The following is a 16932-nucleotide window of genomic DNA, read 5'->3' on the forward strand; positions in this document are numbered from 1 at the left end:
AACCTTTAAAAAAAAAAAAAAAAAAAACCTTTTATTACATTTCATTTGTTTTCTATGTGAACAAGTGTGCTATGTATGGCACACATATGGAGATCACATAGGAACACATATGGACAACTTTCAGGAGTTTGGTTCTCACCTTCTACCACGTCCTGAAAATCAAACCCAGGTCCCCAGGGTTGAGGGTGAGCACTTGTATCATCTACTAGGCCATCTTACTGGCTTCTGGGTTTTTGTTTGTTTGTTTCTTTTATTTTGGAGACAGGATTTCTCTGTCTTGTTGTTGTCCAAGAACTCACTCTGTAGACCAGGCTGGCCTCAGACTCATAGAGATCCTCCTGCCTCTGCCTCCCAAGTGCTGGGATTAAAGGCGTGCGCCACCTCTGCCCACCAGCACTGGCTTTAGTTTTTTATTATACATTCTCTCTTTTCTCTGCTCTCTCTCCCCATCCCCTTAAAACTGTCTCAAACAGCCCAGACAGCTAACTTAGAATTTGATATGTGGCTGAGGCTGGCCTTGGATGCCTGATCCTCCTGTCTCCACCTCCCAAGTGCTGGGGTTTTAGATGTGGACCACTATGTTTGGTACAGACTCTCTTGGCCTTCTTATCCTACACTAGTATCTGGCTTCAGTCAGTAGACATCATCCTTTCAATGAGCAGTTCACTTATTCCACCACTGTTAAGCAGCTGCTGTGTGCTAAGCAGCCAGTAACTCGTAACATGTACTTGGCGGCCCGGATCCACTGGAAGAGACAGAGAGGCGGAGAAAGGGGCTAATACAAGGGAGGGAGGAAAGGCATCCATGGGGCAGTGGTACAGGGGGAAGAAATTGGCTGGGGTGACTTCTCCAAAACAGACCTTGGTTTAGGCTCATACTCACTCTGGGTGATGGGAAGACTGAGACCCAGTGAAGGTGGACTGAGAAATGCCTGTGCCAAGGAGCAAAGTTGTAGGGGGTGCTGAGAAGGAGCAAAAAGGTAAGGCCCAAGAGGGACCCCTCTCTACAGTGGGATTCATTTACCAGGCCTCTTTCTCCTTCAGGAGTCAGCCCCACATCCCTGGTAGCATGGAGCCTCCTCATCCAGTTTGTCCTTTCTCGCTCTCTGCTCCATGCATGTCACTACCTCAGAGGACTGTATCTGGCTCATTTCTACCGGGAGCTATGCTGGCCCACCAGTCTGTTTCTCGGCTCACTTGTGAAACCATCCACATTTCCTTTGGGTCTCCTCTTGCAAGTCTGGTTTCCTCATTACTGCTCATTGCATTTTTAGCCTCAGAGTGTCTCGTGAAAAAATAGTACGGAACAAACACAGGAACATGACAGACTAAGGCAACCTACAGTGAGGACCTTGGGCTGTGGCTCCATTCCCGATGGTGGGGAGTTAGGAACACATGGACGTCAGATCTTGGTTACATCTCTGATGATGGCTGCTTCCTGGTCCTTTCTTCCTGGAAGGCCCCTCCTCTCGCCTCGATATGAAATCCAAAGGAAGGCTGGGTGTCCCTGCTAGAGCATCTAAGGCTGACATTCATGCAGCATCCCAACTCTCTGCAGAGACCTGTGCCTCATTCACCTTCACCCACAGAGCCGAGACCACTGTTGCTCAAGTGAGCTGACCACAGCAGGACACTGGGATGCCAGTAGGACACCATGACTGCCCTAGGCCAGTGATGGTTTGATCTGGATTGGCACAGTAGCTCTGTGATAAAACTTTTCTCTAGTATTTGTTAGTCCCTGGGTTCCACTCCCAGAACCTTGAAGAAAATGGTCTTCTTACCACTCATTCCTCACATACCGAATCCATGCCTGGCCACTCAGCTCGGCATTTCCCAGGTAGGCAGGCTTACCTGGGTGTTCAGCATGACCCTTCTGAATTCTCTGAGCTTTTTGAAAGCTGTGTTTAATGGCCTGAAGCCTTTGGAGGTAAGGAAACACACACACACACACACACACACACACACACACACACACACACACACACACACACAAGTTGTTTATATGTGTCTCCCACCCAGATACCCAGGGTGGGAACAGACTGACTAAGGCATAGTTAATCTCTGCTGTGGAAGGGTCATGTGTGGAGGGTCTGCCTGAGCCTGACACTTCCATTTCTGACAGTCTCCTGAGGACTCTTTGAGGATGGTGCCCTGGTTGTCATCAGAAGCAAGCACCCAGGGAGCTATTAAGCTGTAGAGGTATCTTGTACCCCTTCTTCTCCCTTTCTTTCACCCTAGGGGCTGAAAGCTCTCTAGGCAAGAAGTCTTCTGCAGGCTCAGAAAGTACTGGGAGAGGCTGTCAGTGTAGTTCAGTTGGTAGAGTGCTCGCCTCATAAGCACAAGACCCTTTGATCTACAGCACACCCTGAGTCAGATGTGGCAAAGCACTTAGGAGGTAGAGGCAGGGGGATCAGAAGTTCAAGGTTGTCCTCAGCTACACTGTGAGTTGAGATCAATCGGAACCAACATGAAACTCCATGAGAGGAAGCCTCTGAGGGGCAGCACTGCAGCCCCACAGCAGATGACAACAAAGCTCACTGGTCCACATGAGGAGTTCTGTTTTAGGCCCTAATTCTCACAGGGCTTGTTGTACAGCTGAGGTGTGATGGGGCATGGGAAACCCTTTCCAAAGCTGCCTGATCTCATCCCAGCTTCCTATCCTCCAGGTAGGCTCCTGGAGTCTGAGTTGTAGTCATTTCTTTTTCCATGGAAAAGTTCAAATTATAGTTCTCTGGGCCATTGAGTAAGTGTTCAATTTTACCTACTATAAAATTCTAAAACACTTTTGGGGACAAAAGGTCTCAAGTAGGACAAGGGAGTAGACCCTAATGATGTCATCATGGCTTCAGTGAGCCTCTCTCTCTCTCTTTCTCTCTCTTAATTTGAGACAGGGTTTCTCTGTGTAGCCATGGCTATCTTGGAGCTCACTCTGTAGACCAGGCTGGCCTCGAACTCAGAGATCTGCCTACCTCTGCCTCCTGAGTGCTGGGATCAAAGGTAGGCTCCACTACACCTGGCTCCAGTGAGCATTTTCCCTAAGGCTCTCAGAATAGTCACATTGTGTCTCCTTTCCAGCCCTTCTTGGCAGGGGACCTTGATCTGAGTCCTGGCCCCAGAACACAACCAGTTGAGAAACTAGGTGAGGAATCCCAGGGGACCAGCTCTGTTGTGCATGGGACAAGAGGTTAGAGGACCACACAACTGTATAGAGACACATGTGGAGTTTGCACACGGACCAACTGTATGCAGAACCAACAGGCTTCCATACCTCCAAAGACTGAACATTTCTAGAACAATCTGGAATTTTCCCGACAGTGCTGATGGGAGACAGAGGCTTTCTAGGACAGTAGGGGTACTTCTCAGATCTGTGTAAAGAGCTGCCTCAGAACAGGGCCATTACCCACAGGCCATCAGGAGAATCTGGAATCTTTATTGTCACTCCAGGTAGAATGAAGCAGGACCCTGTAGGGAGTCCACTCCCTCTATCCCCAGTAGCCCTGGCTGGGGTGTCTGTTTTGCCCTTCACACCAGCTTGAAAGGGAACTGTTCTCCCAGGGGATTTGAAGCCAGTTCCTCTCTGCCCTCACTTCTGCAAACAGATGGCACTGGCAGCTTTGGGGATTTGACTGGGAAGTCATGGAGTAGCTGGGGTGGGGGAGCAAGGGACCAAGGATTGGGGTCCTGAGAGAATGTATAAGACCAGGATGGAGAGGTGGTGAGGGGCTTTCATTCTGCAAGCAGGACTAGGAGACACTACCACGTACTTTTCTTGTTTTGCTGGTGAAAGAACAGTCTTGATCCTGGAGGAAGCAGCTGGCCAGAGCTCAAGGCAAGAGGAGACCTGCCATGCTCTAGTTCTGCACACCAAGGCTGCCTATGCTGTGACAATCCACAGACCACTAAGGTCAATACCAACATTCTAAGGCCTGGAAAGAATGTCCAACACAGACAGAGAGGGAGACCCAGAGCCACTACTCCAATCTAGACCTCAGGCTGGGGCGACCCTGTTGCTTCCAGTTGGAGAGTCTTCCGGGGCCTCACCTCAGACTTGCCGGGGGAAGAAGCAAATGTGCCTAAATAGGAGGCAGTGGGATCCCAGCTGAGGAGAGTGGTCACTGCAGCATCCCTGCCTCCTAGGCAGGGTGCTGGAGAGAGGGCTCATAAGCAAAGACAATTCTCTTCCAGGCTTCCTATGAGCAACTCTCCAGGGACTGTCACAAATTTGCTCCTCACAGCCGTGTGGGGACAAGGAGACTCCTCATTATTAGGTAAAGAAAGAGATAGCTAGGACAGAGTTAGCCTGAGCTAACAGGGCTCCACAGTACAGAGCCCTTGGTTCTTGTCTTAGGTGAGCTCTCATGTCATGGACTTTCAAATACACAAACCTCTCCTGGTCTTTCCTGTCCTCTCTTGTCCTCTCCTCCGCTGTTGGAACTGGAAATGTTGGCATGATGGCTTCTCTGTAATCAGATATGACTTTACAGGAAGTAGCTTCAAGAGTATCTGGTGATAGGGACAATGCTGTTTTGTTTGAAATCCTTGGGGCTGCTTTTAGCAAACAAGACACCATCACATGGCCATAGGCCTGGAGGAAACAGGTGAGGAGTTGTTTCTCACCTCTGACCCCAGGAAAGGTCCCTTCATGTGTCACAGGCCACCGGAGGTTCTCTACGGTCATCCTCTCCATAGTCTAGTCTCTGTGTGTGACTCTATAGAGCTAGACTCCAGACCCACCCCTCTGGGCTTCCTGTAACCTTTAAGCTTTTCCCAGAAGGAATGATCGATCGACCTAGATCCCTCATCTGAAGGCTGATGGACCTTCGTCCTCTTGAGTTCTTTGTTACACTTTGTTACTCCTTTTGCTATAAATGATGAAAGGTTAGGTAAGGTCTAGAAATAGCCAACACTGGCAAAAAAAATAAATAAATAAAATAAAATAAAAAAGTACCTGTGGAGGCCATCAGGATGCACACCATCAATCCTAAAAACAAAAGCAAGCCACCAGCCCAGACTCCCTCTCAGATAAGCATAAGGAGGAGGCTTGGCTATGTGCAAGGAGCTGGACTCTGTAGAATCCCAGGCCTGGGAGCAGTCTGTGCTCCTTCTCCTTTTAAGGCAAGGTCTGAGCTCCCAGCCTGAGCTTGCTCCAACACGCCACAGCCCCATTCATTCCTGGCTATTTGGAGGAAAGCAGTGATTAATCAACCTTTCCCCACCCCCACCCCCACCCCCTCAGCCTGGTTTACATTTGGTTCTTTTTAAAGTGTTGGCACACTTCTTGGTAGAGCTCAGTCAACCTAGACCCCAGGTCAGGGGTATAACTGGAGGCGTGGCAGCTGGTGTCTGATAAGGTCAAAGGTCAGGATGTGAGAGGTCTGGGAAGAGAAAAAGTTAAAATGTAAAGATCAAGTTTTACTTAGGGGGTTCTGAGTTAGAGGTTGGAGTGGGGGTGATCTGTGAGGCTCTGTGGGTGGTGTGGCACTCGGGCAAGAGGAGTGTGGGACTTCATGGCTGCTATTGAGATGGCTGGGCCTGAGCTCCAGACTGCCTAAGCCTGCCCAGTCCAGTTGGTTATCATCTCTGTGGAGCACAGCCTCCCTTGAAGGCAGACCTGTGACCTGAGCAGTTTGGGTGTCTGGAGACCTGTTTGAGCAGTGAACAGTAGATGGGCGAATCCAGGGAACAGAGAGAAAAGAAGGTAGCAGGCTCGGTCCCAAGCCAGATCTCCAGAGCTTTGCTCAAGACGCTGTCTGAGCTAGCCCTCTCCATCATGTTCCTGCGATGAGAGGAAGGTGTTAGAGCCCAGTAAGATGGGATGGGCGGAGTGATTCCCAGGCTAACCTAAGAAGGTCTCTTACGAAGGAGCCCTAAAAGTAAAGCTGCCCCAGGTAATCTGATGGGCCAGACCCAGCTCCCTGGGAGCCAGAGTGAAAGAAAGGGGGCTGTGTTCACCTCACTGCTCCAGTGACACACGGTACAGCTGTATTCCCTGGGCTTAAGGTAGAAAGGGGTACAGTCCAAGGCCCTGTCTCCCAAACCTCCAACCCTTGCCTGCCTATTGTGGGAGAAAACAAAACAAAACAAAACAAAAACATGGTTGGTCCTTACAAGGGTGTTTACAATGCAGGCAAAACCTCTTCTCTATCCCCCCTGGGAAGGGTAGGGGTAAAGAAGGGGTGCATGGCCAGAGGGTGCCATGGATTGTTGCTCCTCCAACCCTGCCTCTCCCTCTTCCTACACTCTCTTGTCACACTTGCAAGATAGAAGCTCTTCTTGGTCTCTTTATAGTAAAAAAGAAAAACAGTGCAGAAAAAGATCTCACGCGCATCCCTTACTTACAGTTGCTCCTGATTCTCCATCTTACATCTAGTTAAACGGCCTGCGTCATCTACTGCTCCCTCTGCTTCTCCTGTAGGGATGAGAAGCAAGCACTGTGAAATGGGCATAGACTTGCAGAAGAAGGAAGAGGGCTCTGTGAAAGTGCTGGGTGGCCCGTGGAGGTGCTGGGTGACCTGTGCTGCCTGGAACACTCAAAGCCTCTACCACCTGAAGCTGATTCCATCTCAGGGCCTCTCCAGACAACATCACAGCATCTGTAATCACAGTAGAGAGTCACAGAGTCCTAGATCCCAACTGTGGTAGGCTGCCCTCAGTGGTTTCCAGGGCTCTGCACAGAGACGGACCTGTCCCTGGCAAAGCTGCTGCTGCTCCTCCTCCTCCTCCTCCTCCTCCTCCTCCTCCTCCTCCTCCTCCTCCTCCTCCTCCTCTTCCTCCTCCTCCTCCACCTCTTCTTCTTCTCCTCCTCTTCCTCCTCTGCCTCCTCCTCTTCTTCTTCTTCTTCTTCTTCTTCTTCTTCTTCTTCTTCTTCTTCTTCTTCTTCTTCCTCTTCCTCTTCCTCTTCCTCTTCCTCTTCCTCTTCCTCTTCCTCCCCCTCCTCTTCTTCCTTCTTCTTTGGATAAGATTTCACTATGTAGCTCTAGCTAGCCTGGAACTCACTATATAGATCAAACCAGACTCAAACTCCGGAGAGATTTGATTGCCTCTGTCCCCCTAGTACTAAAATTAGAGGCATGTGCCACCATGCTTGGCCCTATCAAAGTTCTTACTAAGCAATAAAGATGACAAAACTGTGAACTGTTAAGGAAGACACACGATTGATGGAACAGTTTGGCTCTATTATATCTACCTAATTAATTAGTTCCTTTTTTCCAAGGGTGTGTGTACGTATATATATGTGTATGTATGTATGCATGCATGCATGCATGCATGCATGTATGTATGTATATGTATACGTGTTCATTCAGTGGTACAGAGAATAGAATTTAGAAATATCCTTGGTTGGTAAAATAAAATATTACCAACTCTATCTTGATCATTCCAACATTTTCTCCTTTTGCAAATGTATTGGCTTCAGCCGAGGGTGTAGCTCCATGGTAAGTGTGCTTGCTTAGCATGTTTTGATCCTTAGCAACACACACACACACACTCACACACACACACACACACTTATAAAAGTTATTATCTGAAGCCCTTGACTCCCCCAGGGAGAAGGCTGGATTAGACAGAAGGATATGAAACACTCATTATGAATGCAAAATGAATGCAAGGGTGCCAGACACTCAAGGAGTCAGCTAACTGACATTTTAATGTATCTAATGTGTTATAACTAGTGTGTGTGTACTAGTAAGTACACACATGAATATGCACACACATGCTCAGAGGACAACTTTTAGGAACTGGTTTGCTTCACCATGGGATCAAGAGATCAAAAAATCACCAGGCTTGCGTGGTGAGTGCCTTTGCCTCTGAGCCATCTTACCATCCTCTTTAATGTATATCACATCGGCCAGGCAGGCATGGTGGCACACGCCTTTAATCCCAACACTTGGGAGGCAGAGGCAGGTGGATCTCTGTGAATTTGAGGCCAGTCTGACCTACATAGCAAGTTCCAGGACAGCCAGAGCTACAGAGTGAACTATCTCAACATCCAACACCACCCCTTTCCAAAACCAAAAAACCAAAGGGCACTGGCTGTTCTTGCAAAGTACCCAGGTTGGGTTCCCAGCACCCACATGGGTACTCACAACCTTGTGTGACTCCACTTCCAGGGGAATCCAAGGCTCTCTTCTGCCCTCTGTGGGAACTGCAGGCATGTGGTATACATACAAGCACACATAAGTTTGTTTGTTGTTTTCTTTTCATTTTGTTTTTCTGATTGTTTTTGTTGTTGTTGTCGTTTTTTGAGACAAGACTTCTCTGTGTATCCCTGACTGTTCTGTAACTCACTCTGTAGATCAAGCTGGCCTCAGATCCACCTGCTTCTGCCTCCTGAGTGCTGGGATTAAAGGTGTGAGACACCATTGTCCAGCATAAATAAGTCTTTTACAAAATATTTTTATGGTATCTTATGTGTATAGGCATTTTGCCTGCATGTATATCTGGATACCACTTGCATGCCGGGTATCCAAGGAGGCCAAAGGAGGGCATCTGAAGTAACATGTGGTTGTTAGATTCCATGTGGGTGCTGGGAATTGAACCTGGGCTTTCTTAACCCCTGAGCCATCTATCCAGCCCAACAAGTCTTAAAAAAAAAAAAAGATAAATGCAAACAAACTATAGTGATAAGCATTCAACACTATAAACAGGATATTAACAGTGGTTTTCTGGCAAGAGTGGTTTTTCTCAGTTTACCATGTGTGTAGCAGGAAACTAAATTTTCACCCATGACTGAAAAGGTCTAAGATGTTCTGTGGAGGAGCTGATGTCTGCACATGGCCCAAATCCGAGGCCATGAGTCTGATGTCAGTCTGCTCTCTTGAGGCCAGAACTCAGTCCTACCTCTACAGAACTCAACCCAAGAAGGCCATCAACTTTCCCCGAATTAAATGCCCTTCAGAAGGACACTTAGACAAGCCCTCCCTGGCTGGTCCATGCATGTACTCCCTCCCTCTGTGGCCAGTTCTGCATGTTTATTTTTCTTTTCTGAATTCTTAGGAAAGCAAGCAAGTGGGGAAGAAGACAGATGCCAAGAATGAAGAGGAGAAGGGCCGTGATGCCAGCAGAAAGGCCCTAGACTCCAGACAGGACTCAGACCTGGGCAAGGAGCCGAAGAAGGGTGTTTTAAAGAAAAGCTTCTCCAGGGATCGAGAGGAGACCGATGGCCGAGGGGGTGAGAAGCCCAAGGAGGAGAAGGTTATCAGGGGTATTGACAAGGGCAGGGTCAAGGCTGCGGTGGACAGGAAGGAGGCTGGGAAGGATGGCAGAGAAGAAAGGGCAGCCGCCATGAGGAAGGAAGAAGAGAGGACAGGGAGTGTCAGGAACGCAGGCTTGAGCAGAGACAAAGACAAGAAGAGAGAGGAGGTGAAGCCAACGGCAGAGAGCAGGAACGCAGTCGGGAACCAGGAGGACAAGAAACCAGAGGACGAGGGCAGAGGATGTGGGGGCAGAGACTCGAGAAAGGAGGATGAGAAAGTTAAGAAGGAAGAAAACCAACCTGATAAAGGAGTCAGGGAAGAGAGCAAGCCCAAAGCCCCAGAGAAGCAACCCCCCAGTGGTCCCAGCAAGCCCTCTGATGGGCAAGCCAGAGCAGAAGAGGAAGCAGCCCCCAGTATATTTGATGAACCTCTGGAGAAAGTGAAGAGCAATGACCCAGACATGACAGAGGTGAATGTCAACAACTCAGACTGCATCACCAACGAAATCCTAGTCCGGTTTACTGAGGCCTTGGAGTTCAATACTGTGGTGAAGGTGTTTGCCTTGGCCAATACGCGGGCTGATGACCACGTGGCCTTTGCCATTGCCATCATGCTGAAGGCCAATAAGACCATCACCAGCCTCAACCTGGACTCCAATCACATCACTGGCAAAGGCATCCTGGCCATCTTCCGGGCTCTCCTCCAGAATAACACGCTGACAGAGCTGCGATTTCACAACCAGAGACACATCTGTGGGGGCAAGACTGAGATGGAGATTGCCAAGCTGCTCAAGGAGAACACCACCCTGCTCAAGCTGGGCTACCATTTTGAGCTGGCTGGACCCCGGATGACTGTTACCAACCTGCTGAGCCGAAACATGGACAAGCAGCGACAGAAACGGCTGCAAGAGCAAAAGCAGGCCCAGGAAGCGGGCGGAGAGAAGAAGGACCGGCTGGAGGTACCCAAGGTTGGGACTCTGGCCAAGGGCTCCCCCAAACCTTCACCCCAGCCATCTCCAAAGCCTGCTCCAAAGAACTCACCCAAGAAAGCGGGTGTTCCAGCAGCCCCGCCTCCCCCTCCCCCTCCACTGGCCCCACCCCTTATCATGGAGAATCTAAAGAACTCACTCTCTCCAGCTACCCAGAGGAAGATGGGAGACAAAGTGCTCCCTGCCCAGGAGAAGAACTCCCGTGACCAGCTCCTGGCTGCTATCCGTTCCAGCAACCTTAAGCAGCTGAAGAAGGTAAGTGGTGGTGGGCATGGCTAAGGGGCGCTGGGGACAGTCCTAGGCTTGTAGGAGAAGGCAGGGTACAGAGGAGCCCATGTCAGTCCGCAGGGCCTCAGACTCCCAGGGCCTGTTAGCCATCAATCTCCAACAGGGTACATCATCTCTCTTAAAGGGAAGGCATTTTGCTTTCTTTAATGTTCCCAGTTCTCTTCTCCATCTGGAGTGAAACCCACTTCCCCTAGGAAAGGAGATGTGACCTCTATATATGCAGGGCTTCCATAGGTCCTGGGCATGTGGCCTTTCTTTTCTCTTGTTTTTCAAACAAAAATGGTCTTTGCTTTATTTTATCCACTCTCAAGGTCAGTCCAAGTCCACGGGACAGTCTATCCTAAAGGTCACCCCCTGGGAGGGTGTACTTTTAACTACCAGTGCCCTGGACACAGGACTGTCTCAGTATCTCTCGATTCTCACATCCTGGCATCCCTGCAAGTCCCACGTGAGTGACAGAGGCCAGAATCAGTTGCCTTCCTGACTGGACACTCGGCTTCCCTCGCCAGCATTTGTGACTAAAGACTAAAACACAAAGGGGAAGCCAGCTGTAAGCCAGAGGCTGCTTGCTGACGTCTGGTTTTCACAGAAAGGAAAAATGTTCCCTTGCTGCCAATGCCACAAACATTTGCCCCACAGAGACATCCTGAGGTGTCTGCGCAGTGACCTTTTGCAGGGAAGGGAAGTGAGTTAGACTCTAGGATACCATGTTGGATTCTCTGAGCTAACCCATCTTTGCTTTGCCTTACAGGTAGAAGTGCCCAAGCTGCTTCAATAGGACAGGCAGCCAGGCACTGGTAAATGCCGCAACTGCCTAGACTCTTGTCCCAGGGCTACACAGACCCCCGCCACCCCACCCTGGCCGAGCTGTTGCAGCTGTCCCCGTCCACCATGGGAGAGCTGGAGACCTGGGCCACGCTCGAGGGAGGACACCTCATCTCTTCTCCCTTTCCTTTTCTTGTCTCTGAGGCTCTTCAAAAACTGCGAGCTGAAGTGTCAGGACAAGAGGTGTCCTTTAAGCACGTCACAGAGAAGCTGGCATTGCCCAGAGCCCATGTAGCAGGCATGCTGCCAAAGGCTTATGATGCAGAAAAGATGTCTCCCAGGGACCACACACGGACCCCAGCCTCACTGCCTCCAGGGCCAGGATTCAGGCCTCTGAGGAGCCCTTGGGGCAAAGTTGCTGGGCCAGTGGCACTCTATGGGACAGTGGTAGAAGGATGGAGAAATGAGAGTCTGAAAGCAGAGCAAGAAGGCTGGTGATGTTACAAACCCTCCATCTGATATGCCTGGGCAGCGGGCATGGTTGGACAGTGCCTAAGAGAGGGTGGGCTCCAGTTGGGAGAAGAAAGACAGACAGACACAGCAGCTGGACCTGAAGGGTTGATGCCAAAGCAGACGTTTTCTTCACATCACCTGCTGCTGTATAAATAGCTATATATCTGTTTTTCCATAAGATTTTGATAATATATACAAACCTTTAGCTGCAAGTGGCTGTACCTCACCTTTTTTCATGGGTTAATGGTCCTAATGTTCACCCCAGGTTCCCTAGAAGGCCTCCAAAAGCTCAGGGTCCCTGCCAAACAATTCAAGGTGACCGTAGACATCATCCCTAGAGTCTGTGTACCACTGCAGAAAGGGCAGTATGGGGAAAAGCTTGAACTCTTGGGACAAGCTCCTGACCTGGTGTTCCAGGTCTGTTCCTCAGCCAGTCTCTCTGCCTCATATGTGTGCCCAGAGCTGTTCTCAGGGGCAGAGAGTCACACAGGGCCTTGGGATGGCTATATTAGGCACGTTCAGGGATGATCATTCCGTGACTCTTCCTACTGTAGGCGCCGGGCCAGCTCTTCACAGTGGTTACAGACCAAGGAAGGCAGAGTGAGTCAGAGTGACTCAGGAAGCGACAGCTCCTGCACCAGTGTGACTTAGGCTCAGAGGTTCCTCTCACCCCCAGCATGGCCCTGCTGGAGACAGAGCCACCACAACCATCACTGGGGGTACATGGAATGCCATTCCAACTAGGGATGAAACTCAGTGTCAGGTCCCATGCCTAGCATGGAGACCTTGGTTTCCATCCCGGACAGGATCTCTTTCTGACTTACTGGCCTGAAGATAACTGTGCCACCATGAAACTGTCACCTTGGTTCTGGGTCACAGACAAGTTCTCTGCCTTTTTTTTCTTTCTTTCTTTTTCTATTTCTCTCTCTCTCTCTCTCTCTCTCTCTCTCTCTCTCTCTCTCTCTCTTTTTCTTCAGTAGCAGAGAGCAAAGCCATTGGAATATGGGTGGGGTCCCACCTCCGTAAGGAAGTAGGAAGCTGTTGTAGGTCTGGCTAAAACCAGACAGGGCCAACTCATACCCCAGGATACAGTCTGATCCCATTCCCTCCCAGCCCTTCTATCTGCTGCTTAAGTAATAGGCTGGCCCAGGGGAGGAGCGATACCAGCACTGGTCCCCAGATCTCAAAGAGTATGATTTGGAGTCAAGCCCACAAGCTTGCATCTGATGGTGCAGGGCCCTAGCTAGATGCCTAACGCTGCTTCTGCTTACCTTTCAGCTCTGTGATGTGGAAGCCAGTGGCCTCACTGTTTTGTAGATAGAATTAATCACCTGCACATGAGTGCATGGCTAATAAGAAACAGGACTGAGGTCTTTACTCCTCTCTGCTGCTGAAAAATGGACCAGTATTAGTTTTTCACAATGACATTGGAAGCCAAACAGAACTAATGGGTAAATATATATATATCTTATTTATTTATTTTTATAAATTTCCTCTTCTCTACGTAGTCCTGGCTAATTTAGAACCCCTAACGTAGAGAGCAGGCTAACTTCAAACTCACAAAGATCTGTTTGCCTCTGCCTGGATTAAAGGTGTGTGCTACCACACGGGCCAATCTCCAAATTTAAAAACTCCTTTAGAACCTTTCGCCTTTGCATTTTGTTGTTGTTGTTGTTTGTTTACTAAACTGGAAACACGATTTAGGCGGGGATGGAGGCTGGGGGCACACACACTCCCCAACACTCCACCTCCCAGAGCCCATTAGGCTTGGGATGACGTAATCATTTCTAAGTGCGTTTAAGCCTGATGTGGGAGCGCAGCGCCACCTCGAGGAAAACTGCGTCCCAGGCTCTTCTGCTCCTCAGCAGCCTAAAGCTTGGAAGCCTAAAGCTTCCAGTCAGAGAAGACCAGAGAGGGGACGCCCGCCCCACCCTACGCGACTGTGCAGTGAAGGACCCGCCCGAGGTGCGGGGCGGATGCTTGGGCTCAGGACCCGCGGGATTCGCAGAAGCGTTTCTTTCGGCTCCGCGAGTTCTGCGATCCGCCTGAGGGACCTGAACTCGGAATCACGGGTCTAGAGGGTTTTAACTTCCTAAAACCAAGGAAGGCCAAAACTAGTAATACAGAAGACCTATCCCCATCTATCACCTACGTTTTACAAGGGGGTGGGGGAGGGGCGGAGCGGAGAGGTTCAAAAAAAGCAAATGATTCATTCAAGTTAATGAACCCAGACTCAACTCCAGCCCCCAACCCCTCGTGTGGGAGAAGCAACACCTGAAGCATTTCCCAGCATCCTCCAGCATTCGTCTCTTCTGTTCTTTCCGAGGTTCCATTGCATGTCTACTGTCCCCAAACCTAGAAGTTCCTCCTCCTGCTCTCATTTCGCTCCACTTTCCCTGGCCAGAGTGGGGACCTAGGACGGGCCTAGGACCAGGGTCTGTCTGGCACTTGGGCACGGGCGATTGGCTAGGTTTTTATATTCCACTTTGTCACTGGAGCTCAACGTATGATGAACTATGGCAATCAAAGGGTTCCGGGGGCCGAGCAGAGAACTCCACGCTTACTTGGCCACTGTTGAGGAGTAAGATTTGGATATGGTCCACTCACTCACCAAGCTTTTCTGGAAAACCAAGTTCTCTTGTCGCCATCTGGAGGACCGAACACAACCTTCACCCCTGATCGCAGATGCTATCCAGCTGAAATCAACCTGGAAGCCAGGCGCCAGGGGTGCTGCATTCATTGGGAGGCCGGTCACGAAAAAGCCTTCTCCCCTCTGGAACTCCCTCCTTCAGGTCTCCTTCCCCTCTTCCTTCCCTCCCCCTCTTCCCCTCTTGTCCAGGTGCCTCCCTTCTAGTTAAACACACTTCCTCTCCTCTCTTACTTAACTTTCCCTCCCTGCCCCCCATTCCCCTGTTGTCGTTGCCCTAGCCCTCTCCCCTCCCAGCACCCAAACTCCTGGGAGCTCTGCCACCCGTACCCCTGACAGACACATCTGAGCAGGTCCATGTTTATCTAGGTTTGTGCGTGCTTCAGCTGAGAAGCAAGCCCAGGGCCTCATACAGTGTATATGGTTTTGTTTTCTTTTTTCTTTTTTTTTTCGAGACAGGGTTTCTCTGAGTAGCCCTGGCTGTCCTAGAACTCACTCTGTAGATCAGGCTGGCCTCGAACTCAGAAATCCGCCTGCCTCTGCCTCCCAAGTGCTGGGACTAAAGGCGTGCGCCACCACTGCCTGGCTGTATATGCCATTTTAACTATGTATGTATGTATGTATGTATGTATCTATCTATCTATCTATCTATCTATCTATCTATCTATCTATCTATCAATCATATAAAAGCATCCCTCTTCTTCAACTAGATTCCTATACCAGCCCTGAGGCTGTTCAGTGTCTCCTCCTATCCTAGCCAGACCACAATTACATCATTGGGGTCCCCTATTTAAGGGCCAATGTCCCCTCCCCCACCAGCTCTCCTCTTCCTGCCGTGTCTGTGGTTTTCAGGATTGCTAAGTGCTGGACAGGGGCAAACATAGCCCTCTAGGCTCCCCCAGGTCTTGCTGGGCTCTGTTTACTCTCCAATGAGACACACACGGGGAGATGGAATGTTGTCCTCGCTGGAAAATCTCCAGTATGTGCTGGGACTCTGCAGCCCACTGCCCCCCAGACACTGGGATGTGTCTTCTTTCTTCTTAGAATTCTTATTTCCGATGCTTTGCTGTGTTAACTGGAAATAACCCTTCTCCACCTGCAGCTCTGGCTGGTGTAGACCTCTCATCCTACACTACAAAGCAACTTGTCACAGGTCCCAGATTGCTGACTCAAAGGCAATGAATTCCATCACATACATTAACATTCCTATCCCCACATTCCGAAACGGTATCCTATACCTCTCCCCCTCTTGGCTCCCAGGCAGAGATGGTTTTCTGAAGTGTGATGGAAGAACCAGGGTGGAATACCAGCTCCATCTCTTCCTCCTACCCTCAAAGAGAAAGTGAATTTGCAGCTGTGGGCCAAGCGTGTCTCCAGGAGCATCAGGTGCCCCTCTGTGACAAGGTTCAGGTTCAGGGGGTAAATTTATGTACCCCTTGATTTCACTGAGGAGTGGGAGGCTGTGAATTCACTCTGGGGGAGACCCCCTCCTCTAGGGAGTCTGTGACTCAGGCCCCAAGGTTCCAACTTCTGGGTTATGTGATCTGAGGTAATGCCCCGTAGGTATGTGGCTACAGAGGGCCCTGGGGACCTCGTGAGGACAATAGCCCTGCCTGGAACCTAGGAGGCTGCTGGAAGCCAGAAACTTGAGGGTGCACTGGGCTAGATTTCCTGAGGGTGGATGGGAAAAAAAAGTCTGAACTCAGATAATTGGGAGCAGGGGCATTGGATAAGTTGGCATTTCTCTGCTTGACTCAAAACTATTAAAAATGGTCTTGAGTGCCGGGCGGTGGTGGCGCACGCCTTTAATCCCAGCACTTGGGAGACAGAGGCAGGTGGATTTCTGAGTTCAAGGCCAGCCTGGTCTACAGAGTGAGTTCCAGGACAGCCAGGACTACACAGAGAAACCCTGTCTTGAAAAATCAAAAAAAAAAAAAAAAAAAAAAAAAAAAAAAAAAAAAAGGACTTGAGTGAGTCTCAGTAGCAGGGCACTTAGCTATCTGACGAAGCTCCCACAGACCATCCCAGCATCCCCAAACCTCAAAACTTCCTGCATCTGTCACCAGATGTCTTGAGAGCACAAAGACTATAACTTTAAGGATCAGAGCAAGGGAAGATAGGCAGACAACTCTGTGTATCCACTGATACTCCCAGGTCACCTCTTCTAGGTAGCCTTCACAGTCCTTATACCTAGCTTCTGAGGACCGGGACATTGGCCTGTAGGACCCCATGAGGACCTACCAGTTGACAGGAGCACCTTACACCAGTCTGTTGGGTGACCACATCTCTGCACTTGTCTGAGAGTCCTGGGCCTCCGATCAGGAAGGAAGAATGGATTCACAGTTTTAATTCTCTATATATCATCATCCTGACAGCTATTACCCACATTCAATACATGAAGGCATCCCAAGGTCAGACAGTGAAGAGACCCGAATTTGAATGTATAAGTGTTCTTTGATGGAGAGGTGCCTTTATATAGCTGGTAATGCCTTGGATGTCTCAGAGGCCTGGCCCTGAAAAGCACGTGAGCACCTTCTT

General features: G+C 49.8%; 1 protein-coding gene across 2 annotated transcripts in view; it reads left to right on the top strand.

The window, feature by feature from the left end:
• Lmod1 (leiomodin 1) overlaps positions 1–11393 on the top strand; it is a 38089-nt gene extending 26696 nt beyond the window's left edge. For both annotated transcript variants that reach the window (XM_034513378.2, XM_076941254.1), the window contains exons 2-3: positions 8994–10436; positions 11221–11393. In XM_034513378.2, coding sequence (XP_034369269.1) covers positions 8994–10436; positions 11221–11247 — 1470 coding nt within the window. In that variant the 3' untranslated portion in view covers positions 11248–11393. The remainder of the gene's footprint in view (positions 1–8993; positions 10437–11220) is intronic.
• Positions 11394–16932: the final 5539 nt, after the last annotated feature.

This window comes from Arvicanthis niloticus, chromosome 10, assembly GCF_011762505.2.
Source record: "Arvicanthis niloticus isolate mArvNil1 chromosome 10, mArvNil1.pat.X, whole genome shotgun sequence".
NCBI lineage: Eukaryota > Metazoa > Chordata > Mammalia > Rodentia > Muridae > Arvicanthis > Arvicanthis niloticus.